Here is a 23,387-nt window from a genome sequence, read left to right as displayed (position 1 = left end):
AAGTCTGACATGACTTGAAGGCACACAACAACAAAACTAATTTTGGACTATTTCATCATATTGCTCAAATTGGTGCAAAATGCAGCTGCCCGGCTCCTTGCGGGAGTCCCGATAAGATGCCACATAACACCAAACTTACGGCAGCTGCACTGGTTACCAATTGAGCACCGGATCACTTTCAAAGTGATGGTGCTTACCTTCAAGGCCTTACATGGTCCAGGGCCGATGTACCTGAGGGACCGCCTCACTCCCTACAAACCCCAGAGATCCCTCCGTTCTGAGGACCAAGACCTGTTGGAAGTCCCCAGTTTTAAGACCTTGCGTCTAACTGCAACTAGACGCAGAGCCTTTTCAGCAGTGGCGCCATCTCTCTGGAACACCTTGCCACCTGAAGTCCGTGCCTTGCGGGACTTGTTGGCCTTCCGCAGGGCATGTAAGACACACCTGTTTCGGCAGGCTTTTGAGTTCTGTTGCTGATGTTTTAAAAGGTGCTTTTAGGATGTTTTTATTTTAAAGGTGTTTTTAAAATGTTTTTTAAATTGTTGATTTTCATAGAATCATAGAATAGTAGAGTTGGAAGAGACCACATGGGCCATCCAGTCCAACCCCCTGCTAAGAAGCAGGAAATCGCATTCAAAGCACCCCCGACAGATGGCCATCCAGCCTCTGCTTAAAAGCCTCCAAGGAAGGAGCCTCCACCACGGCCCCGGGGAGAGAGTTCCACTGTCGAACAGCTCTCACAGTGAGGAAGTTCTTCCTGATGTTCAGGTGGAATCTCCTTTCCTGTAGTTTGAAGCCATTGTTCCGTGTCCTAGTCTGCAGGGCAGCAGAAAACAAGCTTGCTCCCTCCTCCCTATGACTTCCCTTCACGTATTTGTACATGGCTATCATGCCTCCTCTCAGCCTTCTCTTCTGCAGTCTAAACATGCCCAGTTCTTTAAGCCGCTCCTCATAGGGCTTGTTCTCCAGACCCTTAATCATTTTAGTTGCCCTCCTCTGGACGCTTTCCAGCTTGTCAACATCTCCCTTCAACTGTGGTGCCCAGAATTGGACACAGTATTCCAGGTGTGGTCTGACCAAGGCAGAATAGAGGGGGAGCAGGACTTCCCTGGATTTTAGCTGGTTCTTGTAAGCCGCTCCGAGCTCCGTTTATGTTGCATAAACGAGACTCTACTGTACTTATTTCTATTTACCTTTATGAATGCTTTTTCTGTCCTTCCTATCTAAGACATCTTTATATCATCATTTTATAATTTTCTCTTTCAAGATAAATCTTGATTAGCTCCCAGTCTGTTTGTTGTCTTGGTTTTCCTTGAGTGTTTGACAACGGATATGTTAATTTATCCAAGTTCATAATTTCTAAGATTTTATTGAGCCATGATTTTATATCTGGTCCATTTTTCCCCTCCAACTTAAATAAATAAATAAATATTCCGGCCCCCCAACAGTCTGAGTGTCTGTGAATCGGCCCTCCACTTCAAAAGTTTGAGGACCCCTGCTCAGTGGGTTGCAGTTTGGCAAGTCCCTAACACGCTTTGGCAGAGAAGCCTTGTAAAACTACAATTCCCAGCGTCCTGTAGCCTTGAGCCATGGCAAAATGGTGTTCAAACGGTACTCATTCTACCAGTGTACATGCACCCCGGGGTGGTCTAGTGTGCCCAGCAGCACCCCTGTTATCGGAGAGTGAAAAAGAGAGGGGAGCCATCCTCTGGGCAAAGAGAAAGAAGGAGCAGGCTCACACGCACCAAGACCCACCCCCCGCCCTCCCTTTATAATCAATGCTGCTGACTTCAGCGGTTTGGACAGCACTGGGTTATATTTAGCCCATTGTGTCCAAGGGAGACTGCGGCGCCCGTCCGGTGGCAAGAAGGAGGGCTGGGGGCGGCAGGGAAGGAAAGAAGCAGGGAGGGAGGGTGGCAGAGATTGATGAGCCAGGTGGCATCTCTGCCTGCTGCACAGCCGCCGCGGGACGGAGGGAGGGAGGGAGGGAGGCAGCCGCAAGAAGCAGCAGCAGCAGCAGCAACCGCCTTTGCAGCGCCTTCTTGCCTGGGAGAAGCTCCAGAGGAAGAAGGCAGGGCGAGGGAAGCAGGAGAGCAAGGAAAGGCAGGGCATAGCAGCCACCCAGCAGAACAGAAACAGCGTCTGCAGGAGCCTCAGCAGCAGCTTCCTGGGTGATCTGAGTAAACATGGTGGCGGCCCACACCTCCCATGCTGCCTCCTCCAGCGAGTGGATCGCATGCCTGGATAAAAGGTACCATAGGGGCGGGAAATAGGGCGTCTATAGGGGGGGGAGCGGGGAAAGATTGGGGGCAATCGATGCTGAAGACACCTGAGTGCCCTCCTTCCCCCCATCTATCAGAAATGACTACATGCAGTGGGTGAACTGGAAGGTCCAAATCTGTGTCTGGGTGTGAGAGAGGCCTCCGTGCGTATAGAGCCAAAGGAGTGTCGTTTTGCTGCTGCTCTCAAACCAGCCTAATATATTCGCCCCAGGGCCACACATTTCCATTGGGGTCTTCCTCTGAAATGCCGCACCTGCTGGAAGAAAACAGGAAATGAATGAAATGGTCTCCCTGGAGCTCCTCTGGGTCCTCCTCATCTCCCTCCCTCCTCCACTGCCTGGGTTTGACAAAGATACTCAGAAGCCTCCAGGCATTGTTAAAGGAGCAGGATCAATAAGGCATCAATAATTGTCAACATTCAGCAAAGGGGCACAGCAGATCTATCATTTAGACACCCACTGTGCAGAGGATTGATTGCTTGGAGTGTATCTATACCAGTAGTTCCCAACCTTTGGGTCTTCAGATGTTTTGGATGTAAGCTCCCACACTTCCTAACAGATTTCTGGGAGTTGAAGTCCAAAACACCTGGAGGCCCAAAGGTTGGGAATCACTGATCTATACTGTCGAATAGATGCAGTTTGGTGTTACTTTGACAACCATCATTCAATGCTATGGAATCCTGGGAATTGATGTTTTGCAAGGTCTTCAGCCAATAAATTGAAATTGAATCCAGACAAGACGGAGGTCCTCCTGGTTAGTCGCAAGGTTACAGCCTGTGTTGGACGGGGTCGCACTCCCCCTAAAGACGCAGGTTCGCAGTCTGGGGGTGATCCTGGACTCATCGCTGAGCCTGGAGCCTCAGGTTTCAGCGGTGGCCGGGAGAGCCTTCGCACAACTCCGCCTCGTGCGCCAGCTGCGCCCGTTCCTTGGGAGGTCTGACTTGGCCACGGTGGTCCACACTCTGACCACATCCTGGCTGGATTACTGCAACGCACTCTACGTGGGGCTGCCTTTGAAGACGGCCCGGAAGCTCCAGCTGGTGCAGTGGGCGGCAGCCAGGTTAATAACGGGAGCGGCTTACAGGGAGCGTACAACCCCCCTGCTAAGCCAGCTCCACTGGCTGCCGATATGCTACCGAGCCCAATTCAAAGTGCTGGTTTTGACCTACAAAGCCCTAAACGGTTCTGGTCCTGCCTATCTATCCGAACGTATCTCCTCCTATGAGCCCGTTAGAACCTTAAGATCTTCCGGGGAGGCCCTGCTCTCGATCCCACCTGCCTCGCAGCCGCGGCTGGTGGGGACGAGGGACAGGGCCTTCTCGGTGGTGGCTCCTCGGCTGTGGAACTCCCTCCCCAGCGATATCCGGCAAACCCCATCCCTCCTGGGATTTAGAAGAAAATTAAAAACTTGGCTCTGCGCCCAGGCATTCAGCGAATAAGCTCATTGTCTGATGTAATCGGGTCGCAAATCTGTAATTGTAGCAGTATTGAATGACTGAGAATGGTGCAATATTGCTGCCTTGCAGCATTTTAATTTTTGTATACTTTTTACCATGTTTTTATCATGTTTTAATTGTTTTGTTTTATAGTATATTTGTTGCTGGCCCTCGTGGCAGAATGTAAGCCGCTCTGAGTCCCCTTGGGGAGAAGGGCGGGGTATAAATGCTTGTAATAAATAAATAAATAAATAAATAAACTCTGCTCAGGAGCGCTGGTGCTTCACCAAACTACAACTCCCAGCATTCTATAGCATTGAGCCATGACGGTTAAAATGGTGTCAAGCTACATTCATTTTAAAATGTGGATGGAAAGTTCAGGGGTTCAAAGGAATTGTGAGAGATGATCTGGCAATTCTTGGGTGTCAAGTTCTCCAGCAAGGCCACATTTTAGTATATGAAGTGTTGAAGCTCTCATTTCCAAAGCACTCAAGGTGTTTTTTGCTGGCAGAGGTAGCTAAGCAAAGCACTGCCCGCACATTAAAAAGGTAAAGGTTTCCCCTGACGTTAAGTCCAGTCATGTCTGACTCTGGGGGTTGGTGCTCATCTCCATTTCTAAGCCGAAGAGCCGGCGTTGTCTGTAGACACCTCCAAGGCCATGGAGCGCCGTTACCTTCCCGCCAGAGCGGTACCTATTGATCTACTCACATTGGCATGTTTTCGAACTGCTAGGTTGGCAGGAGCTGGAGCTAGCAGCGGCCGCTCACCCCACTCCCGGGGTTTGAACCTGGGACCTTTTGGTCTCCAGCTCAGCGCTTTAATGCACTTCGCCACCGGGGCTCCATAGATGCATAGTATTCAATTGTCCCTCAAATTCCTTTTATGGCAGCAACTCCCACAAGCATTTATTCCCCCTCCCCATCTGTCAGTAAATGTAGGACAATAAAATATTAAGGACTGAGAATTTGCTGCCTTTTTATGGCACCAAATATCTGCTGCCTGAGATGGTTGTCTCTTTTCATCTAACAGCAGAACTGATCATGAGCAGGAAACTTAGAATGCTTCCTTTACTAGGCCACATTGTCCATATGGCCTATCATTGTCCAATTGTCTGATGTGGCAGCAGATCCAGGGTGCCTTGGGATTCTGAAAAGAAACTTCTTTGGAGTTCCTAAATTGCAAAATTTGGATTGGTAGTCTTTATTAATGTTAAATGTTTTCTTAAAAAGAGCAAGTTTCAGTTCCTGACATGACTAATGACTCCATCATGTATCTGACTGGAACAAGTTAATGTACTCTGTGGATAATCTTGCATTTTCTAACATTACCTGCACAGATAGAGACGCTATCTGGCACCCCAGGTACTTGGGCCTCTTCTACACTGCCATGAAATCCATTATTTGTTTTGAACTGGATTATATGAGCCTACACTGCCGTGTAATCCAGTTCAAAGCAGATAATCTGGATTTTATATGGCAGTGTAGATGGGGCCTTGGAGGCACTTGCATGTTGTGAGTTTTTGGTGTACAGCTGGTTAACTCCTGTAGATGTGGTCATGTCACTGCATACCATAGGCCTACCATTCAAGATGGAGGACACATTCCATTTTAAGGGCCCAATTCAGTTTCAGAAAGGTTATTAGGGGCTCTGTTCCAGTCAGGGAAAGGTATCCAATGCTCAAGTCAGCAAGTGTCCCAGGATTCAGGTAGTTGGAATTTAAGAGCTGCTGAGTAGTTAATTCAGTTGAGGTCAGGCTGACATACAAAATTCAGTTGAGGTCAGGCTGACATATAAAATCCAGATTATCTGCTTTGTTAATCTATGGCAACATAGAAGTGGTCTTGGTATCCAGCAGGATAAAAGGAGAAACAAGATGAGGATCCCAGAAGGTCTGGAATAGGCCACGAAGACTGAGATTTCTTGTCTTGATGACGTTCAACTTTTAGATGAGGTATAGTAAAGAGTCACATAAGATGCCGTTAACAAGGCAAATTGTCTCCATGCATTTTGACATCTCAAGCACCTTCCACAAAATGGCCTGTTCCTATGAACTGGAGGCATGGCTTCTAGTCCTCTTCTCCTTAATAGATGCTAACAGTGATGGCTCTAAACCAGAGGAGGAGAAAGTGCCTCTCACAGTCCACATGCATCTCCTTTGGGCCACATGTGACTTCCAAACCTCAGTGTTGTATCTCCACATAATTTCCTAAAGCCCACCCCTCCCAAATGTTTACACTTTTTCACACAGATATTTTATGTGAACATCAGCCAAAATGCCCTAAAGCACCCACAAACATAGCAATGTAAATCCCCCAAGCCTCCCTCCAAAATAAAAATGGAAAATCAGACCAAAATAGTGACATGAACATTATTCCTGGTGGGCCTTGAATATGCCAGTGTGGTATATGAAAGAAGGGTGGGTTCAGATCAAATGCTGGCTCCTATTTCTCATACAAATTGACCACCCTTGCTTTCAGCCCTTAGTTTCATATAATTTATGGATGTTCTTTCTCCCCATTTTCCCAGGGGATTTCGATTCTCATGAAAAGTCCTTAATAATAATCACTCCTGGGCTTTATCTTTCGCATGCAGGAGAGAAGAACTCTCAGTCTCATGGCAATATTAACTAGGCCAGAAATGGAATGATCATGATCATGTTTTGCTCATCCTTCCCTGACTTGGTTCCCTCTAGAAGTGTCAGACCACAACTCACACAGTGCTCAGCCAACATAGGGCTAGAGGAATTGTAGTCAAACATATCTGGAAGATGTCAGATATGGAAAGGCTGATGTTGTCTGTCCCCTATTCCTAAATATCTTTTGCAATTTCATCAAGTTCCATAATTTCAATTGTTCCCAGATGCTGACAGGCTGAGTTAGATACTAATATAGATTTAATGGTAAGCAGTAGCATCATTCTTGTTCATTAATATATTAGTCATTCTTGTTCATTAATATGGCTTCAAGAGTGGAAAGAGAGTAATAAAACACAGTTTGCAAGTAGAGAGAAGGGCAGGTATGATTTCATTCTATGATGAGCAATTTTGATTCCATGTAGAATATAGCAAAGATCTTTAGTCAAATTTATCTGAACCTACTGATGGTGAAATTATTTCCACTGATCTTGTTGATATGTGCTATAGCAACGGAGGAACTTTTGGAGGGTCTTTTGGACCCGTTCTGTGGCTCCATCTGTTTCGGGATGGAAAGCTATGCTTAGGGCTCTTTCAGTTCCTAAAAGTCCCAAGAAGGACTTCCAAAACCGGGAAGTGAATTGAGGATCCCTGTCACTTATCATCCGTTTAGGACACCCGTGTAATCGAAACACGTGTTGCAGGAACTATTTGGCTAACTCAGGCGCCGAGGGGAGTCTCTTAAGGGGAATGAAGTGGGCTTGTTTGGAGAACAGGTCGATTATAATCCATATAGTGTTGAATCCGCTACTATCGGGCAAATTTACGACAAAGTCCGTAGCAATATCAGTCCATGGTTGTGAGGGTTTTGCCACTGACTGTAACAATCCCGAGGGCTTGCCCACCTTTTGTTGGGCCTTCTTCCCCCCGGCCTCCCCCTTCACACCTATCTCCCAACTACATTCCTTTCCCAGGCTTGAAGATCAGAGCGGGTCACAAATCAATCCTCCCAGCCAGATGGCCCTTATCAGCTAGGCCATTCCCATCCCTATTAGCTCTGGCAGGATGGGAACAGTTCAGCTTGGTGTGAATGCTGGGCCGATCACATCCTGACATGAGAAGGCTAGGCTGTTATCCTTCTACTGGCAGACAAATACCTTTTTTCCAGGAAGGCCCTTGCCATTTAAATTGGGACATTATTTGTCTAAAAGCCATTGTGGTTTGAGTGTTGAAATACAGCTTTAGAAATCAGAATTTGATTCCCTGCTCAGCTGTAAAAACCCAATGAGTGGCCTTGGGAGAGTCACACCTTTCAGTCTCAGAAAACCTGTGATGTTGCAAGACAGACCTCTTAAAGCACAAGACCAGTCTTTAATAAAAGTAGAGTTTATTAGTTCACAACAAAAAGAGCCCAAAAACAAACTCAAAAAGGCTCAAAACACTTAATCTTCAGTGTGAAGCACAGTATTTTCCACAGTTAAAGCAAAACCCCACACCCTAGAAAGTAACCCAGATTTAACTGGAGTATAATCTGGATCAAACTCCAAACTGTGCAAAACAACAGAAAAAGCAAATCACAGCAGGACATCAGCAGGCAGGAAGAGACGAACAGTGAGGGACTGAAGACGTCTGGCGAAGTTAGTCAAACACAGTATCGTCGTCGTTGAATCCACTCCAGGTCAAAGCAGGAGAAGGCAGCAAACACGAGAATCCAGTCCAGGTCATACACAGAGCCAAGGCATAGAATGCAGCATGGCAGCTAATGCACAAGATCAACACAAAGCAGTCCAGAGAAAACCCTCACAGTTCCAACCCCCGTAGCCAAGAATTATCTGGATTAAATTTACGTCCACAGCAGTCTTCCAAAACACATCTTCCCAAACACCTCTCAAGGACCCACGAATACCCATCAACACCTTGCCGACTGCAAAGGGGCCCATTTCCCAACCCCACTTTTATTCACAATTCCTCCTCAGAACTGGAATCAGCCAACACCCTGCTAGCAGCTGAAGCTTCTTGCCCCAATTCCCCCTCAGAACTGGAACCAGACAACACCCCACCAGAACTCCTTTCAGCTGAAGCCCCTTGCTGAGCCCTCCACTCTGTCCATCTTTTATTCAAACCCATAACTCCCCAAGATTCAGCCGGATCTCCACTGTGCCAACCCTCAAACGTGCCACTACTTGTGGGTTCTCTACAGATGTTCTGGATCTCCCGCACTTTAGTCCAGTCCATTGCCTCATCCTCTGAACTTGTCATCCCATCCTCCTGATTCTCAACCCCATCATCCCCCTCAAAGCCCTCAAATGAGTCATCGTCAGTAGGCTCCTTAAGTATTTCCCGGATCCGCTTCCTTTGTCTCTCCTCATCGGAGTCTTGTTCACTAGTAGTCTTTCTTCCCCTTCTAGTACTCCTAGTAGTATCACTACACAAAGACTCCATCACAACATGTGATAGGGTTGTCATAGGCTCACCTTAAATCAGAAATGGCTTGAAGGCACACAACAACAAGAAATTGTCCAATATACATTTTAAAATCTGTTTCAGTTGTCTTTGTGCTTGAATGTTATTGCTCTTAGGCCCCTTCCACATTGTCCTATATTCCAAAATCTGATTCCAGATTATGTACTTTAAAATGGATTATATGAGTCTCCACTGCCAAATAATCTGGAATCAAAAACTGGGATATAGAGCATTGGAAGGAGCCTTAGCTGTTTTGATTACTGTTTATGGAAGAAAGGTGGGATATCCATGTTATTGTTAATTTTTCCCCCCTGAATGCTTGAGATTAATGTTACAAAATGTCTACTCAGACATAAGTCCCACTGAGTTCAATGGCTGTATACTCTCAGTTGATTGAGTGTAGGAGTACAGCTCATGACATAAGTGTAGCAATTTGTGGTTCTCCATATGTTGAATTTTAACTTTGTTCAGCCCAGCCAGGACAACCAATAGTAAAGAATAATGGAACAGTATAATATCAACTTTCAAAGTGTCATGCAAGAAGGTCAACAGAAAGTTAACATGGATTTGGCACCAGTGCAAACTGGTTGGTTTTCTCTATAAATCTCATAGTGCTAGGCCGGATCCTGCTATTATTCATACAGCCCTGTGGTTTTAGTTTTTTTCTGTGTTCTGATGTCCAGGTGTTTGGACTGTAGTCACTGACACAAACACCTGTGAAAGCTTATGTGTGGACAAATCGACATATGGAATCAATTTCAGAGAGTTTTCCCAGGCTATTCCACGTATACAGTAGAACAAGGTGGGAGTTCATGGCAAAATTTGGAGACTGTACTGATCCACTGCAGATGAGGGTTCATATATTGTTGTGGGAAAACTTCATTGCAAATAGAAAACTAGCATATTGGGTTGGAACCTTTCTTTCTGATGAACTGGAACATATCTTTCATGTAATGTGTATCATTTTATATAGAATATATTTTTCTTCTTATGCCTTTTAAAATTTTGGATAGACTATGTCCACTTGCCCAGAAACCTGTCTATCTTCTGAGATTAGAATACTGAGGGCAGAAGGGATGGCTTGGGGTAAATGTAGCTCTGCCTGTAGAATGTCTTTCCCAGAGGGATCTGCTATTTGGGAGGGATAGCTAATACTGCTGCCGACAGGGTCAGAATCCAAAATGACCATAGCAGATGAGAAAGCTGGGTCAAAACTAACAAAATGAATTTCAGCAGGGAAAAATATATGGTACTACACTAAGGCAATAAAACAGGAATGCACAGATGTTAGATTGGTGACACTTGGCTTGAAAACAGTCCTTGTGAAAGGAGTCTTAGTTAGACCACAAGCTAACATGAATCAACAGTGTTATATGGCAGCTAAAAAAAAGCCAATATAATACTACTAATAAACTTTATATCCCGGCCTTTCTCCCTGTGGGGACTCAATGCGATTCTAGGCTGTATCAATAGGAGTATAGTGCCTTAATCAGGCTTGCAAAATATGGCACTTTATAAGGGCCAAGGTTTTCCCCAAAACCTTTCGTCATGCCATCCCTCCTCCCTCCCTACTGTAGGGGAAGCCCCACCCCTTCCCAGCCGAGCTGGTGAGGGACCTGAGATTGCCCACGGGTTGCAAGGAAGACCTTTGTAGGCCACATCTGGCCCACAAGTTAAATGTTGTGCAGGCCTGGTCTAGATCAAGGGAAGTAGTATTGCTCTTCTATTCTGCTTTGGTCAGTTAAAATACAGTGTCCAGTTTTGGGCACCACACTTCAAGAAGGATATTGACAAGCTGGAACATGTCCAGAGAAGGGCAATCAGAATGATCAAAGCTTTGGAAAACAAGCCCTACGAAGAATGGCTTAGGGAGCTGGGTATGATTAGCATGGAGAAAAGAAGTCTGAGAGGTGATATGACAGCCATGTTCAAATATCTGAAAGGATGTCATATTGAGGAAGGTAAATACTTGTTTTCTGCTGCTTTGGAGGCTAGGGACCTCATTACATGGACCTTGAGAAGTGTTGGGGACCATCTGTTTAGCAAAGGGAATAGTACTTTTAGATCCCCAATCATCCTCTTTCAAGTTCTCTGTTCCCATCACACATGTTTCTCTCTTCGGGTTTTCACACGTTGTTGCCTGCGTTCGGAACCATTACACAGGGAATCCTTTTCTCCGCCCTCTCCATATTACTTCAGTATCCGAAAACCAAGCGATCCCTTGCCCTTCCCAAGCCCCTGATGTTACAGGAGACTGACACCAGTTTAAAACCTCTTCTTTTCATGGGATAAAAATGGTAAAAAGGAGACTACAATTGCTTCTAACAATGAAAATGCAGTGATAGCCTCATTTGACATTTCTCAGCTTGTAGCAAAAATCAGAAAACTGCACACAATAGCTGAAGAACCTATATTATCTGCTGCAAAAATCATGGTTTCTGCATTGATTAATGATAGTTTCCAAGGACCATTCCTTAATGCCTTTATCAAATGATACAGTTAAGAAGTGAATTGATGCTTTGCCAACCAGTATTAAGGAACGGTTTTTAGAAAGAGGCCACGTGCCCCTCTATTTTGCTCTGCAACTGAACAAAAGCATAGACATAACAAAGTGAATTTCTTGTGCTATATCAGATATGAGAAATGTTTTTGAAGATTAACTGTTTAATCTCTTTCTTGATACACAGTTCAGCTGAAGAAGTATTTAACCAGTTAGATGAGTGTATGATACCTCATGTCGTGGATTATTTGAAATGCATTTAATTAGGACAGATGGGACATGAACAATGTCTGGAAAGTTTACTGGACTTGTAACATGAATTAAGGACAACATGCCATCAGTGACTTGATACTATTGTAACATTCAATTGTAAGCTTCTTAGGGAAGCTAAGAAGATACCAGAAAAACTCAGACCTCAAATAAATTAGTAGTCAAAATGGTTGATTTTAATAAAAGCAAATAACCGAATTCAAGACTTAGAATCATAGAATCATAGTGTTGGAAGGGACCTCATGGGCTATCCAGTCCAACCCCCTGCCAAGAAGCAGGAAAATCTCATTCAAAGCACCCCTGACAGATGGCCATCCAGCCTCTATTTAAAAGCTTCTAAAGAAGGAGCCTCCACCACACTCCAGGACAGAGAGTTCCACTGCTGAACAGCTCTCACAGTGAGGAAGTTCTTCCAAATGTTCAGGTGCAATATCTTTTCTTTTCTTTAGTTTGAAGCCATTGTTCTGCATCCTAGTCTCCAGGGCAGCAGAAAACAAGCTTGCTCCCTCCTCCCTATGACTCACATATTTATACATGGCTCTCATCATGTATCCTCTCAGCCTTCTCTTCTGCAGGCTAAACATGCCCAGCTCTTTAAGCCACTTTTTGAATAGCTTTGCATTGTTATGGCTAGTTGAACACCATCAACTTTTGTTACGCTGTAAAGTTCATTAGCAGTCACAAGGTTTGTCCCGAACGGAGAAATGAGCAGCAATTCCATCTCAGCAATCATTTGACAGATATTTTCTGGTTAGTACAATGAGAATATCTGAGAGATATTTTCACCCATTTAAATATGCTCAAGCTAAATTTTCAAGAAAAAAAGTTCTTTAAATTGAAGGTAAGATTCATGTAATAATGAAAAAGTTGGAACTATGTCATCATTGCTTATCTTACTGAAACAAATGAGACATTTTCAGACCTTACAAATGTGCTTTGTTCCACCTACAAAGGGTTGCCCGAAGAGGACACATTACTTATTACACAACATTGATAGATTTGCAGCAGTTTTCATGAATATCTCCCTGTTCCTGATGCAAGCAAAAACTGGATTAGAGATTAATTATCTATTAATGTTCCTGAACTAGAAGGCCTCACAACAACAGAGAAAGACAAGTTTATAGAAATATCTACAGATGGTGTTCTGATATTGCATTTCAAGGAGCAGTCCCTTCTAAATTGTTGGGCTCATTTGCAAACAGATTTTCTGGAACAATTGAGGAGGAATGTGAAAGTATTTATTTATTTCCAACATTTGTCACCTGAAAGGATTCAGGGCGGCTTACAACAATGGCAACAATTCGATGCCCACACAAAAACAATATCAAACAATACATAAAATCAATTAAAACTATTACATACAATATAAAATTACAATATATAAATTTAAAACGTTTGATCAGATCAGTTCGTCCAGAAAACCTCGTGTTGTATCCATAGGTCCATCCATGTCGTCTTTATCATTTATTCCTTGAAAGCCTGGGTCATGTTTTAGGGCTCTTCTCAAGCCCAAAAGGGTTGGGACTTGTCGGATATCTTTGGGGAGGGTGTTCCACAGCCGAGGTGCCACCACCGAGAAGGCCCTGTCCCTCGTTCCCACCAGCCGGGCCTCTCCAGATGATCTAAGGGGTCTTGCTGGCTCATAGGAGAAGATACGTTTGGACAAGTAGATTGGGCCAGAACTATTATGCTTTTCATAATGATATACTTGTGTGAAAAATAATTCTATGTTTCCAATTATTGTTGCCAGGTGAGAGTATAGCAGCGGAATCAGTAGCATCCAGATAACACCATGTGCAAAAGACTCAGACCAGGCAGAGGAATTTAAAAGAACAAAGGAAACTTTACTCTTACTTGTAGAGTTGAAATAAAAAACAGTTCTGCAATCATACAATGTCCATGTAGTTGCATAAGATCAATAACCTAATCAATCAGCATCAATATATACAGCATAGTAGCTAGAGAGCCTTTCTTCCCAATGCTCTCTCTAGCAAGCTCAAATTCCAACTGACATTCCCAGCCACCTGCCAGCAAAAAAGATACATTGCCTCTGCAAAGCTGAGCTCAGCTCTCCTTTGCAGAGATCTCTTGCAAGGATTTCTTTACACACACACACACATATATAGACATTAGCATTTTGGCGCAATAATTATTTCACAAATTAAGTATAAGAACTATTTGAAAAATATAGTGTCAGAACTCAGAATAAATGTTTCCGCCGCTAACTCTGATATAAAAAGGCTTATAAGTGAAATGTAGCACTAGCTTTCTCATTAAGCGATCAATTAAAATTATCAAGTAATATTAGGTAACGTTTCAGTGTTCCAGTGTAATTTTTGTTGGAATCATTCAGGAGTGTGTGCATTTACTTCTTTCTTTCCAAATCTGAGGACCCTTTATGACTTTACATAAATATTTGATGCATTTTAGGGTTTTAAATCTTGAGTTGAGTCCTAATGGTCAATTGCAACAAAATATATTTGAAGGGTTCCATGGCGAAGAAGAGATTCAGAACTGCAATTCTGTGCATGATGTTTATATTAATTAATGGGCTTCCTTTGGAGTAGACAAGACCCGGAGTGTCTTTGCCGAGTGTTGTACTTGACTACAGGAGCTGATCACACAACAAACAAATGTCATGTTGCTGTCCTGCTGTGTCAAGACTGTTAAGATCTTTGATGAGCTTTGGCAGAATTATTTAAAAGCACAGTGCTGTTTTGAGGACCTATTCAGCTGAGTTAACGTATACATCTCTGCTTTTCCTTTACAACTTCATATTTACTCACTTTAGATTTTTACCTGTGCTTGAAAGCAACTAATTACAAGTAATTCATTAATTATAATTAGCTCCTCTCCCCACCCAAGTATAATTATATTGCATCACAGATGTAAGACAATAAAGAATAAAGTCACTTAATTTGCAGGGTGATACTAATGGATAAAGTTACTTCTATACTTATGTATGTATGGTCTCACTAAATGGAGGAGGTTGCGTAAGAAAAATATTGCATTGTTCATGTGCTGCTTCATGTTGTTCCCTGATGTTCCATTGCATTACGGCATGTAAGAAATCAGTTAATGTGTGTGCGTCAACTGCAAAATAAGATGCATGAAGCTGATTGGTTGAGCCATGTCTGGAAAGCTGGTTAAGCCTGGGTTTTTCTGATACTGTTGCATTTTTGTTCAGGCTTGAGCTAAGCAGGTGCAGAGTGAAGAGTTTGAAGAGAAGCAGAAAGAGAGAGCGAGAGAGAGAGAAAGAGGCATAGATTTTGAAGTGTGCTCTTGCTTCATGGACTGCTGAAGGAATTTATCCACATGGACAAAAGAAAGATTATTTTAGATCTCTCATGAAAGGACATTATGTGTTTTGATGCAACTGATCACTGAACATTACATTCAAAGGGTCCTAGCTCAGGAGGGAAATCCGGCAGAAAACCCAGTCTCTTTGCAAAAAGCAAAGTTTATTATCACAGCTATGATAAGGCAAGCAGCCGTACACACCCTAAAGGTCTGTATCATGCAAATGGCCGCCGCAAAGCATGTCATAGCAAACAAAGAATATATACTTTGGCTTATCTAAAATTGACCAATTGCTGAGGGTCTTCCTCACTTTCCATACCTACTTGGCATAAGTGATACCTGTGACCTTACTTGTTGATTTCAAGCTAACTTTTGGTCTTGGAACTTTCTGGAGAAAGGCACCAGCTCACAGGAGGGGAGGGGCATGTGCCGAGGCAAAGCCACATAGGCAAAAGTTTACTATTTTCTTGTTTATGGTCCCTTCATGGTAACCACATTAATTTCATAGGGTTTTCTTATGGCCTGTCTATACGGCCCAAATGAGGTGAAGTGGGAGTAGAATGCTGTTGTAGTCAAAAGCAGTGGACTTTCCAAATTCTGGCTATCATGCTTTGCCTTTTAAAAAAAGTTCTGGGGCCTGGGAATTGGGCCTAACTTTGAGGGACAGTATCCACCTTCTGTTGCTCCTACTGGGATGGAAGCATGAGATTTGTAGTGGCATTGAGCCACTCAGAACATCTCAGTAGCCCAGTGCCATGTATCACAGCCCTCAACCTTCTGGCTTGGGACCAGAGATGCAGCCCAGGATTTTTTTTTCTAATGCTGGAGGGCAGCTGGGGGCCCTTCGAGACATGCCTAAATCCTGAGAGGACCCGGGTTTTAAAATCCTGGTTCCTCTTAGGATTTAGGCCACCCAGCACGCCCAAATCCCAGAATTTCAATGGCATGGTGATGGCTAGATTATCATGGGTTGTTCTCGGGAAGGCATTTAGCTAGCCCCCAGTCCCTTATTTCTCCCCTAAGCTTACCAAAGAGGCCTGCAGTCTGTAGGTCCCTTAGAGCAAGCTCTTATCACATCAAAATGATGCGTCAGGAGCTTTGGAGAATGGAGGAGGGTGGCAGTGCCATCCTAGTTCTTCGGGCTCTTGGAGTCTGAAAAACTGCGATGGCAATGGGGATTGACCCTCGGGATCGCAGAAAGTAATCCTGAGACAGACTCAAACCTCACAGGGCCGGCACCTACAAAAATCCTGACCTTATTGAAAGATCTGGATCTTTTTAGGTTTAAAAAAAAACTGGAGTAAACCTGGAAATCCAGGTTTAGTCTGGGTTATCTGGATTATTTTGAGACGTCATTTGGACACCTCAGGCTAATCCAGATCCCATCATGGGTTTTGACCCTGTGTAGAAGGGCCCTGTGCTGTTTTTTCAGATGTGGCCAGAAGCCTTTGTGCCATTGTATGCTGGACTAATTCTGAGTTTTATTGAAGACCACAAAGGAGCTGACTGAGATGCTATCCTATTTTGGGGTCCTATGCTTACTGCACCACTGGCTAGTGTTTCTTATGAGCGTTTCATAAAAATAAACCCCAGGCTTCTTTCTCAGCTTGGAATGGAGTCCATATCTGCAATTGTGTTCAACATCCAGGGTGCTTAGAGCACATCCACAATATTATCTTTATTCATATCCAAGCTGGAGAGAAAACACTGATTAATCTTTCTGGGCTAATCAAAAAGTAAATTTTGACCTTTTTGATAGAGCAGTTTGTACCACTCAGGTTCGTTTTCCGTATGATTCCATACATATTTGGAAATGTATTTCTTCACAAAGCTTTTTTGAAGCCATACCCAATTTTGTGTGTGTGTGAGAGAGAGAGAGAGGGGGGGGGGGGGTGAGGGGTGAGCGGGGGGGGGGGAGGGAGGGAGGGAGGGAGAAAGAATTGGTATTTGGGGGTCATGAGCTCCCGCTCTAAGAGCTCGTTCTTTTCACACATTATGAATGACATGTTTAGATATATTGGGTGTGAATCATCCATCTGTACTGCCATCTGTGTATCTGTCACTGTCTTTACCAGACTTGTCAGGCCATGCCATCAAGTGGGCTGGAAGCAAGCAAGCAGGGCACTAAGTGCATTGGTTATGCAAGGGTTTTCTGATTCCTACCACCAAGAGAAAGTGGGGGGCTGTGTTTCAGTGATCAATACAGCAAGCATTTTTGAAGTCACTTTAGCATTACACAAGGAGCTCCTCAGCCCATGTGGGTGAGGTTAAGTGACTTAGGGTTCAATGTATTTTCAAAGGCGTTCAAATAATATATTATCTCAAATAAAAATAACAATAAAAAAAACTTAAAAAAAAAAAGGCGTTCACAGCCAGAATCAGTGGGCTGTTGTGTGGTTTCCAGGTTGATGATAGTGTTCTAGCAGGGCTAATCTATATAGGCCACAAACAGTGATTCTGATCCGCAGTGACGTACTCTAGATGAGCGATGGTCCACACAACCAGCCCACCCGGGGGCTGGATGGTATGCAGATTACCCTTTGATCCCATAGTTCTGGTTCTTGCTGTGCCTTACTGGCACAAAAAGTTGCACTGGTCACTACTTGATACCAGTAATGATGACAGCCCGAATGACTAAGTGACATGAGAGACAAGGGGGAGTAAAGAAGAAATCACTCCCTCCTTTCACCCCTTCCTTCTCCAGTGCCCTTGTTACTCCAGCTAGTGTCACTCCAGGTATCAAGCAATAAACATTGCCACTTTTGTGCTTATTGGGTACCACAAAACTCAGAACAATTGGATCAAGATATGTGTCAACCTCTATCCCTAGGCTGCTTGAGCAGGGAAAGTGAGATGGCAGTGTAAACAGCTGCAGCTGCTTCACAAATAGGAAGTAGCACATCTATTTACACTCACCTAAATCATAGTTCCAATGCTTCAAGGAAGTTCCAGAATATCTCATAACCGTTTTGAACGTGTTTTGTTAAATGAACCCCTGTGCCATGTGGCTGGCACGGAGTCCATGCACCTCAGGGCTGACTCATGTGGCCTGTGTAGATGCTGTGGCCCTTCAAGTGTGTATATGAGGCAAGTGTGGAACTCCAACCGATTAAATTGATACTGTTTAAATTCTACTGATTCTAATGGGGAGGTTAAGTAACAAAAACAATGGGATAGTGTATAGCCAATATGGCCCCAGATAAGATACCCTGGAAGTATGAATTTCATGATTTTTGTAGTAAGCTGATAAATTTTAGTTATTTAAAATTACGTGCTAGGGATCCCTAATCTACCCAAGAAACAAGGCTAACAAAGTGTGACAAAGGGCCAAGAACACTTTGTGTAACAAAGGGCCAAGAACACTTTAAAAATTTCAAGGGGGCAGAAGAGAAAGAGAGGGAAAATCTCAGTAAGCCTTATGGTGAATGGATATAGAGAAAACCCAGTGAGAAGCAGAGAAAATATGGGAGCGTAAAGGAGAATGAATGAGCAGAGAGGAAACAGTTAGAGGGGTTTCTAATACAGATGAACTTTTCTGCTAGTGTGTAATTAAGAAGCAAGTATGGTCATATATTATTAATTTGTTGCTGCAGGCCGAATAAATTAAATTTTTAAAAAAAAAAAATCCTTGTTTTTTTTTTAAAAAAATGGTTTGTGATATTTGAACACTGAATAGCTAGATTTTTTAAAAGCATTTCTTGATAGGTTAAACTCTGTATGTGCTAGAACAGATTAACTTAACTACACTTCTATACTTTATTTTTGACAGAAAGCTCTTGTTTTTTTTATGAGTATATCTTGAGTTTGTAAGGGATTGAAAACATCCAGTGACAGATCAAAATGCCTCTAAAATGCCTTTTGAAATAACTTTTAAGGACAACTGTTTATTGCTCCATAAAAACTCTCATTCCAGTACTGACATTCCCATTTGTTACATTATTTTTGAAATGTAACTCCATTATTTCACCACCCTTTTCAGTGTCACCTATTATAGATGATTTTTGGTATATGCAATCTTGAGCACCATTTAAAAAGAATACATTGAGAATAATTGCAGTCTTTTCCCATTCCAATTGATTAAATTGTAGATATTGGAACACTTTCTCTCAAGACAAGGAGGATGAATGAGGACACAGTTAAGGGGGTTTCTAATACATATGAACTTTTCTGCTAGTTTTTGCTTCTTCTGATGTTGAATTTTATTTTATTTTTTCAAAATCTAAGCCTCAGTGTTAAAATTACTCTCTCTGCATGATCATCAATTCTGGCTTATTGTTCATGAGCAGTTTGTGGCTGGATGCTGTCCAGTCATTCTTCTTCAGGAGAATCAGCTAAAATAACCAGGAACACACAAGAAAGAAAAAAGCTTTGCAGTACAACTATACCCAAGTTAATGATGGAAACAGCTTCTTTAAGGTCAGTCTGGAACTATGGCAGAAATAACATGGAAATAAGAGATATGCTTTCCTACATCACCAAAATGAAGAACAGTTCAATTTTTTCGGCAAGTATTTTTATCCAAAATTACATTACAACCCCCATGCCCATGGGGGATAGATGTTTGAACTTACCATCAGAAACAGGAAACTCTGGATAACAACAGATCCTATTGAAATAATGACTTCTCCGAGCAGTCACCATAGAATCACCCTGAAGGACCTAGAAAATTCCTAGAGAAGTCTCATCTCTAGACATTTGCTAGGTCCTCCAATACATCTTTTAACCTTATCACAAAGGCCCATGGATTCACTGTGGTATTGTGGCAAATCCATGGGGTCCTGGCGGGAGGTGTGGAGAACTTGTCACTCTATGTTTTACATTGCGCAACTTACCAGAGACCCCTGTCACATGGGGGAAGTGTCGCTGTCCAGCTTCTTCCCATTGTCCTGAAGGCAACACAGGAAGCCTCCTGTATTGCAGTGGTGGCATACACCACTTCCTCTCCCCTTTCCCGATGGAGCCTATCTGGAAGTTGGTGTGTGTTGTGTAATTGGCTCTGCTGGGAAAGAGGATTGGAAGCAGCATACGGCAGGGAAAGGAGCTTGTCTGATGAGGTTGTTAGTTGTAACTTCCAGCAGATTTAAATGTTTACTTCTGCAATAAAACAATGCTGATTGTTTGTGGTCAGTTATGCAACACCTTATGCATAAGTAACACAAAAAATTTAAATCTGCCTATAGACTAGCGCTTCTTAAATATTTTCCACTAGCATCCCCTTTCTGCCCTAGATATATAAAATAAATATCAAAATCATCCAAATCTCTTCACTTTCTTAATAAGATATAATCTAAAGCAGAGGTTTATTTGGCGATAAGAAGTTGTATATTCTATTTTAAAATGCTAATTATATTTTAATGTGCAAGAGAGAAATGGCTAGTTGAGATTTGAGGTGAAATAAGGGTGGGGAAAAGGGTGGGGAAATAATGGAGTTACATTTCAAAAATAATGTAACAAATGGGAATGTCAGTACTGGAATGAGGGTTTTTTATGGAGCACAGTTGTCCTTAAAAGTTATTTCAAAAGGCATTTTAGAGGCATTTTGATAACATTTTATCAAGTTTTATCCCATCTTTTAAGGTGAAGTCTCTTTCTAGGCAGAGTCTGGATGGCCATCTGTTGGGTACTTGGATTGTGCCTTCCTGCACAGCAGTGGCCCTTGTGGTCTCTTCCAGCTCTAGGATTCTATCATTCTATCAACAGTCCGTGATGCTTGTAGAGTCAGTGAAATGTAAACATATGGCTGGTATGAGAGCAGATCAGTACCAAATTTGAATTGTTCAGATTGCTTTCGGAACAATTGTCCCATGCTTTGGGAGCACTTTCCTTAATGTAGCACTTTTACAGATGTGCTAGACTCCAAACCTTATAATCCCTCAGCGGCAATGAGATTGTAGAATTTTTATGGACCAGTTTGGGGAAGCCAATGTTCCCAAAAGAACACTTTTAAAAGCGTCAGTAGTATGTTTTGTCATTACTGGTAATTTAAATATGTATATCTTATCCTGTAGCACAAGACTGCAGTGCAGGGTAGTATACAGGTGAAATTTAAAGTCAGCACAATTTAACTGGTGTACCACAGGAAAGAAGACATAGGCCCCTTCCACACAGCTGAATAAAATCTCACATTTTCTGCTTTGAACTGGGATATATGGCAGTGTGAACTCAGATAACCCAGTTCAAAGCAGATATTATGGGGTTTTCTACTTTGATATTCTGAGTTATTTGGTTGTGTGGAAGAGCCCTAAGATTTCCTATGTCCTCACAAAGTATATTGCTCCCAGTAATAGGATTCAGAGGAGTACCCCAACCCAAGTATTATATGCCAATTTCTCTGTCACTTCTGTGGATTCTAACATTGTTCATCATTAGCAAAATAGCACTGTATCATATTTAAAACCCCTCCCATCCAGCTGCAGCATAACTGGACTATATTTTTGAGCTCATTAACAGCTAACAAAACGTGTTATGTTTTTCCACTGATTTCTACTTTCTTGCTGTTTGTGAATGTGATGAACCAGAAGTCAACATTCTCTTTTTTGTGAAAGCATGACCCATGGCCCGTTTACTGCAGCTTATTTTAGGTGCGCACTCCTTGTCGGGCAGTTGTTATAATTTCGGTAATTACACAAGGATTTGGATATACAAATAGGGTGTGTACCAACCTCAAACCTGAATTTCTTGTATTTGAAAAAATGATTAACTAGCTTTTAATTTAATTAGCTATTAGGCAATCAACATTATAGCTCGCAGTTGTTCCGAAAACTTGCTCAATAGTTGCAATTCAAAAACAATTAAGCAGAAAGAGATTAATTAATTCAGACGATTAAAAATATGGCATGAATATTAACTTATCTGATAAAAAACATAAGTGCTTCTTTCATCTGTTCCAAATTATTTCTGAACTTTAAAAATGACTCTTTATAAAAGGCAAAATACATGCTGTAGATTAAGCATGGGCAAACCTCGGCCCTCCCGGTGTTTCAGACTTCAACTCCCACAATTCCTAACAGCCAGTAGGCTGTTATGAATTGTGGGAGTTGAAGTCTGAAACACCTGGAGGGCTGAGGTTTGCCCATGCCTGTTGTAGATGGATTGGCTTAAATCCAGCTTGATGCTTGCAATAAAGCCGAGGGGTCTGTTCCCCCCCCCTTTCCTCATTGCCCTCACTCTGCCTTCCATTTGCTCTTGCTGTTTCCATAGGCACAGCACTGGATATGCAGACCATGCTTTTCTTGCTCGATATGTTTACCATCTGCCTAATCTCTGAGCATGTTGACTTATGGAGAGGGCCTTAAAGACAGGTTGGAGCAGGTTGCTCTTAAAGATGTAAGGAACAGCATCAGGAGGAAAATTCCATAACTTAGTGGTAGAGAACATGCTTTATATTCAGAAATTTCCCAGCTTTTTTTGTAGGAGTAGAAAAGACGTATGGTTTCAACTTGTTGAAAATTGCTGCTAGTCAGTCTAAGGACTTTATCTCATGGGATAAGTAAAGAGTTTGGGATTGTTGTTTTTCTTTTAAGCTCAGCAAAGCCCCATTTTGAAATTAAATGGAATATTTTCCTATCCCTATCACATGGTTTCCCTCATTCCGCTTTCTTTTCTAATTATCCCTTTGCCTTCTCATCACATGGGAGACATATTTCTCCTCCCACTGTCTCCTGCCCCATTTTCTTTGGATGTTACAGTTCCTCTCTTATAAATACAGATAGCTCTCAATTCAAAAGGTAAGTCTACTTATTTTATGTTTTTTAAAAAAAATAACGTTTCTTCCTCTTCAGTCCCAAAACGATAATGGGAGAAGAGAGGAATTAATACTGTGCATCTTGGCTCCTCCCTCCATGATGACATCATTGTTATGTTTACAAGCAGGCAAGGGGAAATTTCCAGCTGAGACCAATCACTCTGACCAAGAGGTCATGAGTTCGAGGCCAGCTTGGAGCCTGCGTTTGTCTTTGTCTTTGTTCTATGTCAAGGCATTGAATGTTTGCCTTATATGTGTAATGTGATCCGCCCTGAGTCCCATTCGGGGTGAGAAGGGCGGAATATAAATACTGTAAATAATAAATAAATAAATAAATAAATTGGCGTTTTTACACGTCTCTATATAGGGAATTGAAAAAGAAGTTGATTGCCAATCGACTTAGGGAGCATAGGAAAAAACACTCTTCAGATATGGCAAAATACCTGGAACCCACTGTATAAGTTTACGTCATGTGATGGGCTCTGTTGGTAGCTGTTTCTTAAATGTGTAGAAATGCTGATTTTATTGTGATGAAGTCCTAAATTAGGGAATCAGGTAGACCTCCAAATGTTTTGGGACTGAAACCATAATTGGATTGAAACTCCCATCAGCCAGTGAGGTGCGCAAACTCTCCAACTGTCCAAGTTTGGCAAGAATAGTTTTAATTATGCCTTTCTCATTCCATTTTTTCCTGACTGCTTTTAAAAATCTTTGTTTCTCTCTTCCTTCTCCCATATTTGTTCTTACTGTCCTCAGCTTAC

At 42.6% G+C, this 23,387-nt stretch overlaps 1 protein-coding gene across 1 annotated transcript in view; it reads left to right on the top strand.

Moving 5' to 3' along the window:
• The first annotated feature begins 1,800 nt into the window (after positions 1 to 1,800).
• rapgef4 (Rap guanine nucleotide exchange factor 4) overlaps positions 1,801 to 23,387 on the top strand; it is a 249,649-nt gene continuing 228,062 nt past the window's right edge. The window contains exon 1 of the mRNA XM_062969187.1: positions 1,801 to 2,251. Within this exon, the coding sequence (XP_062825257.1) occupies positions 2,187 to 2,251 (65 nt within the window). The 5' untranslated portion in view covers positions 1,801 to 2,186. The remainder of the gene's footprint in view (positions 2,252 to 23,387) is intronic.

Source organism: Anolis carolinensis, chromosome 1 (genome assembly GCF_035594765.1).
Source record: "Anolis carolinensis isolate JA03-04 chromosome 1, rAnoCar3.1.pri, whole genome shotgun sequence".
Taxonomy (NCBI): domain Eukaryota; kingdom Metazoa; phylum Chordata; class Lepidosauria; order Squamata; family Dactyloidae; genus Anolis; species Anolis carolinensis.
This window is presented reverse-complemented; position numbering and strand designations above follow the sequence as displayed.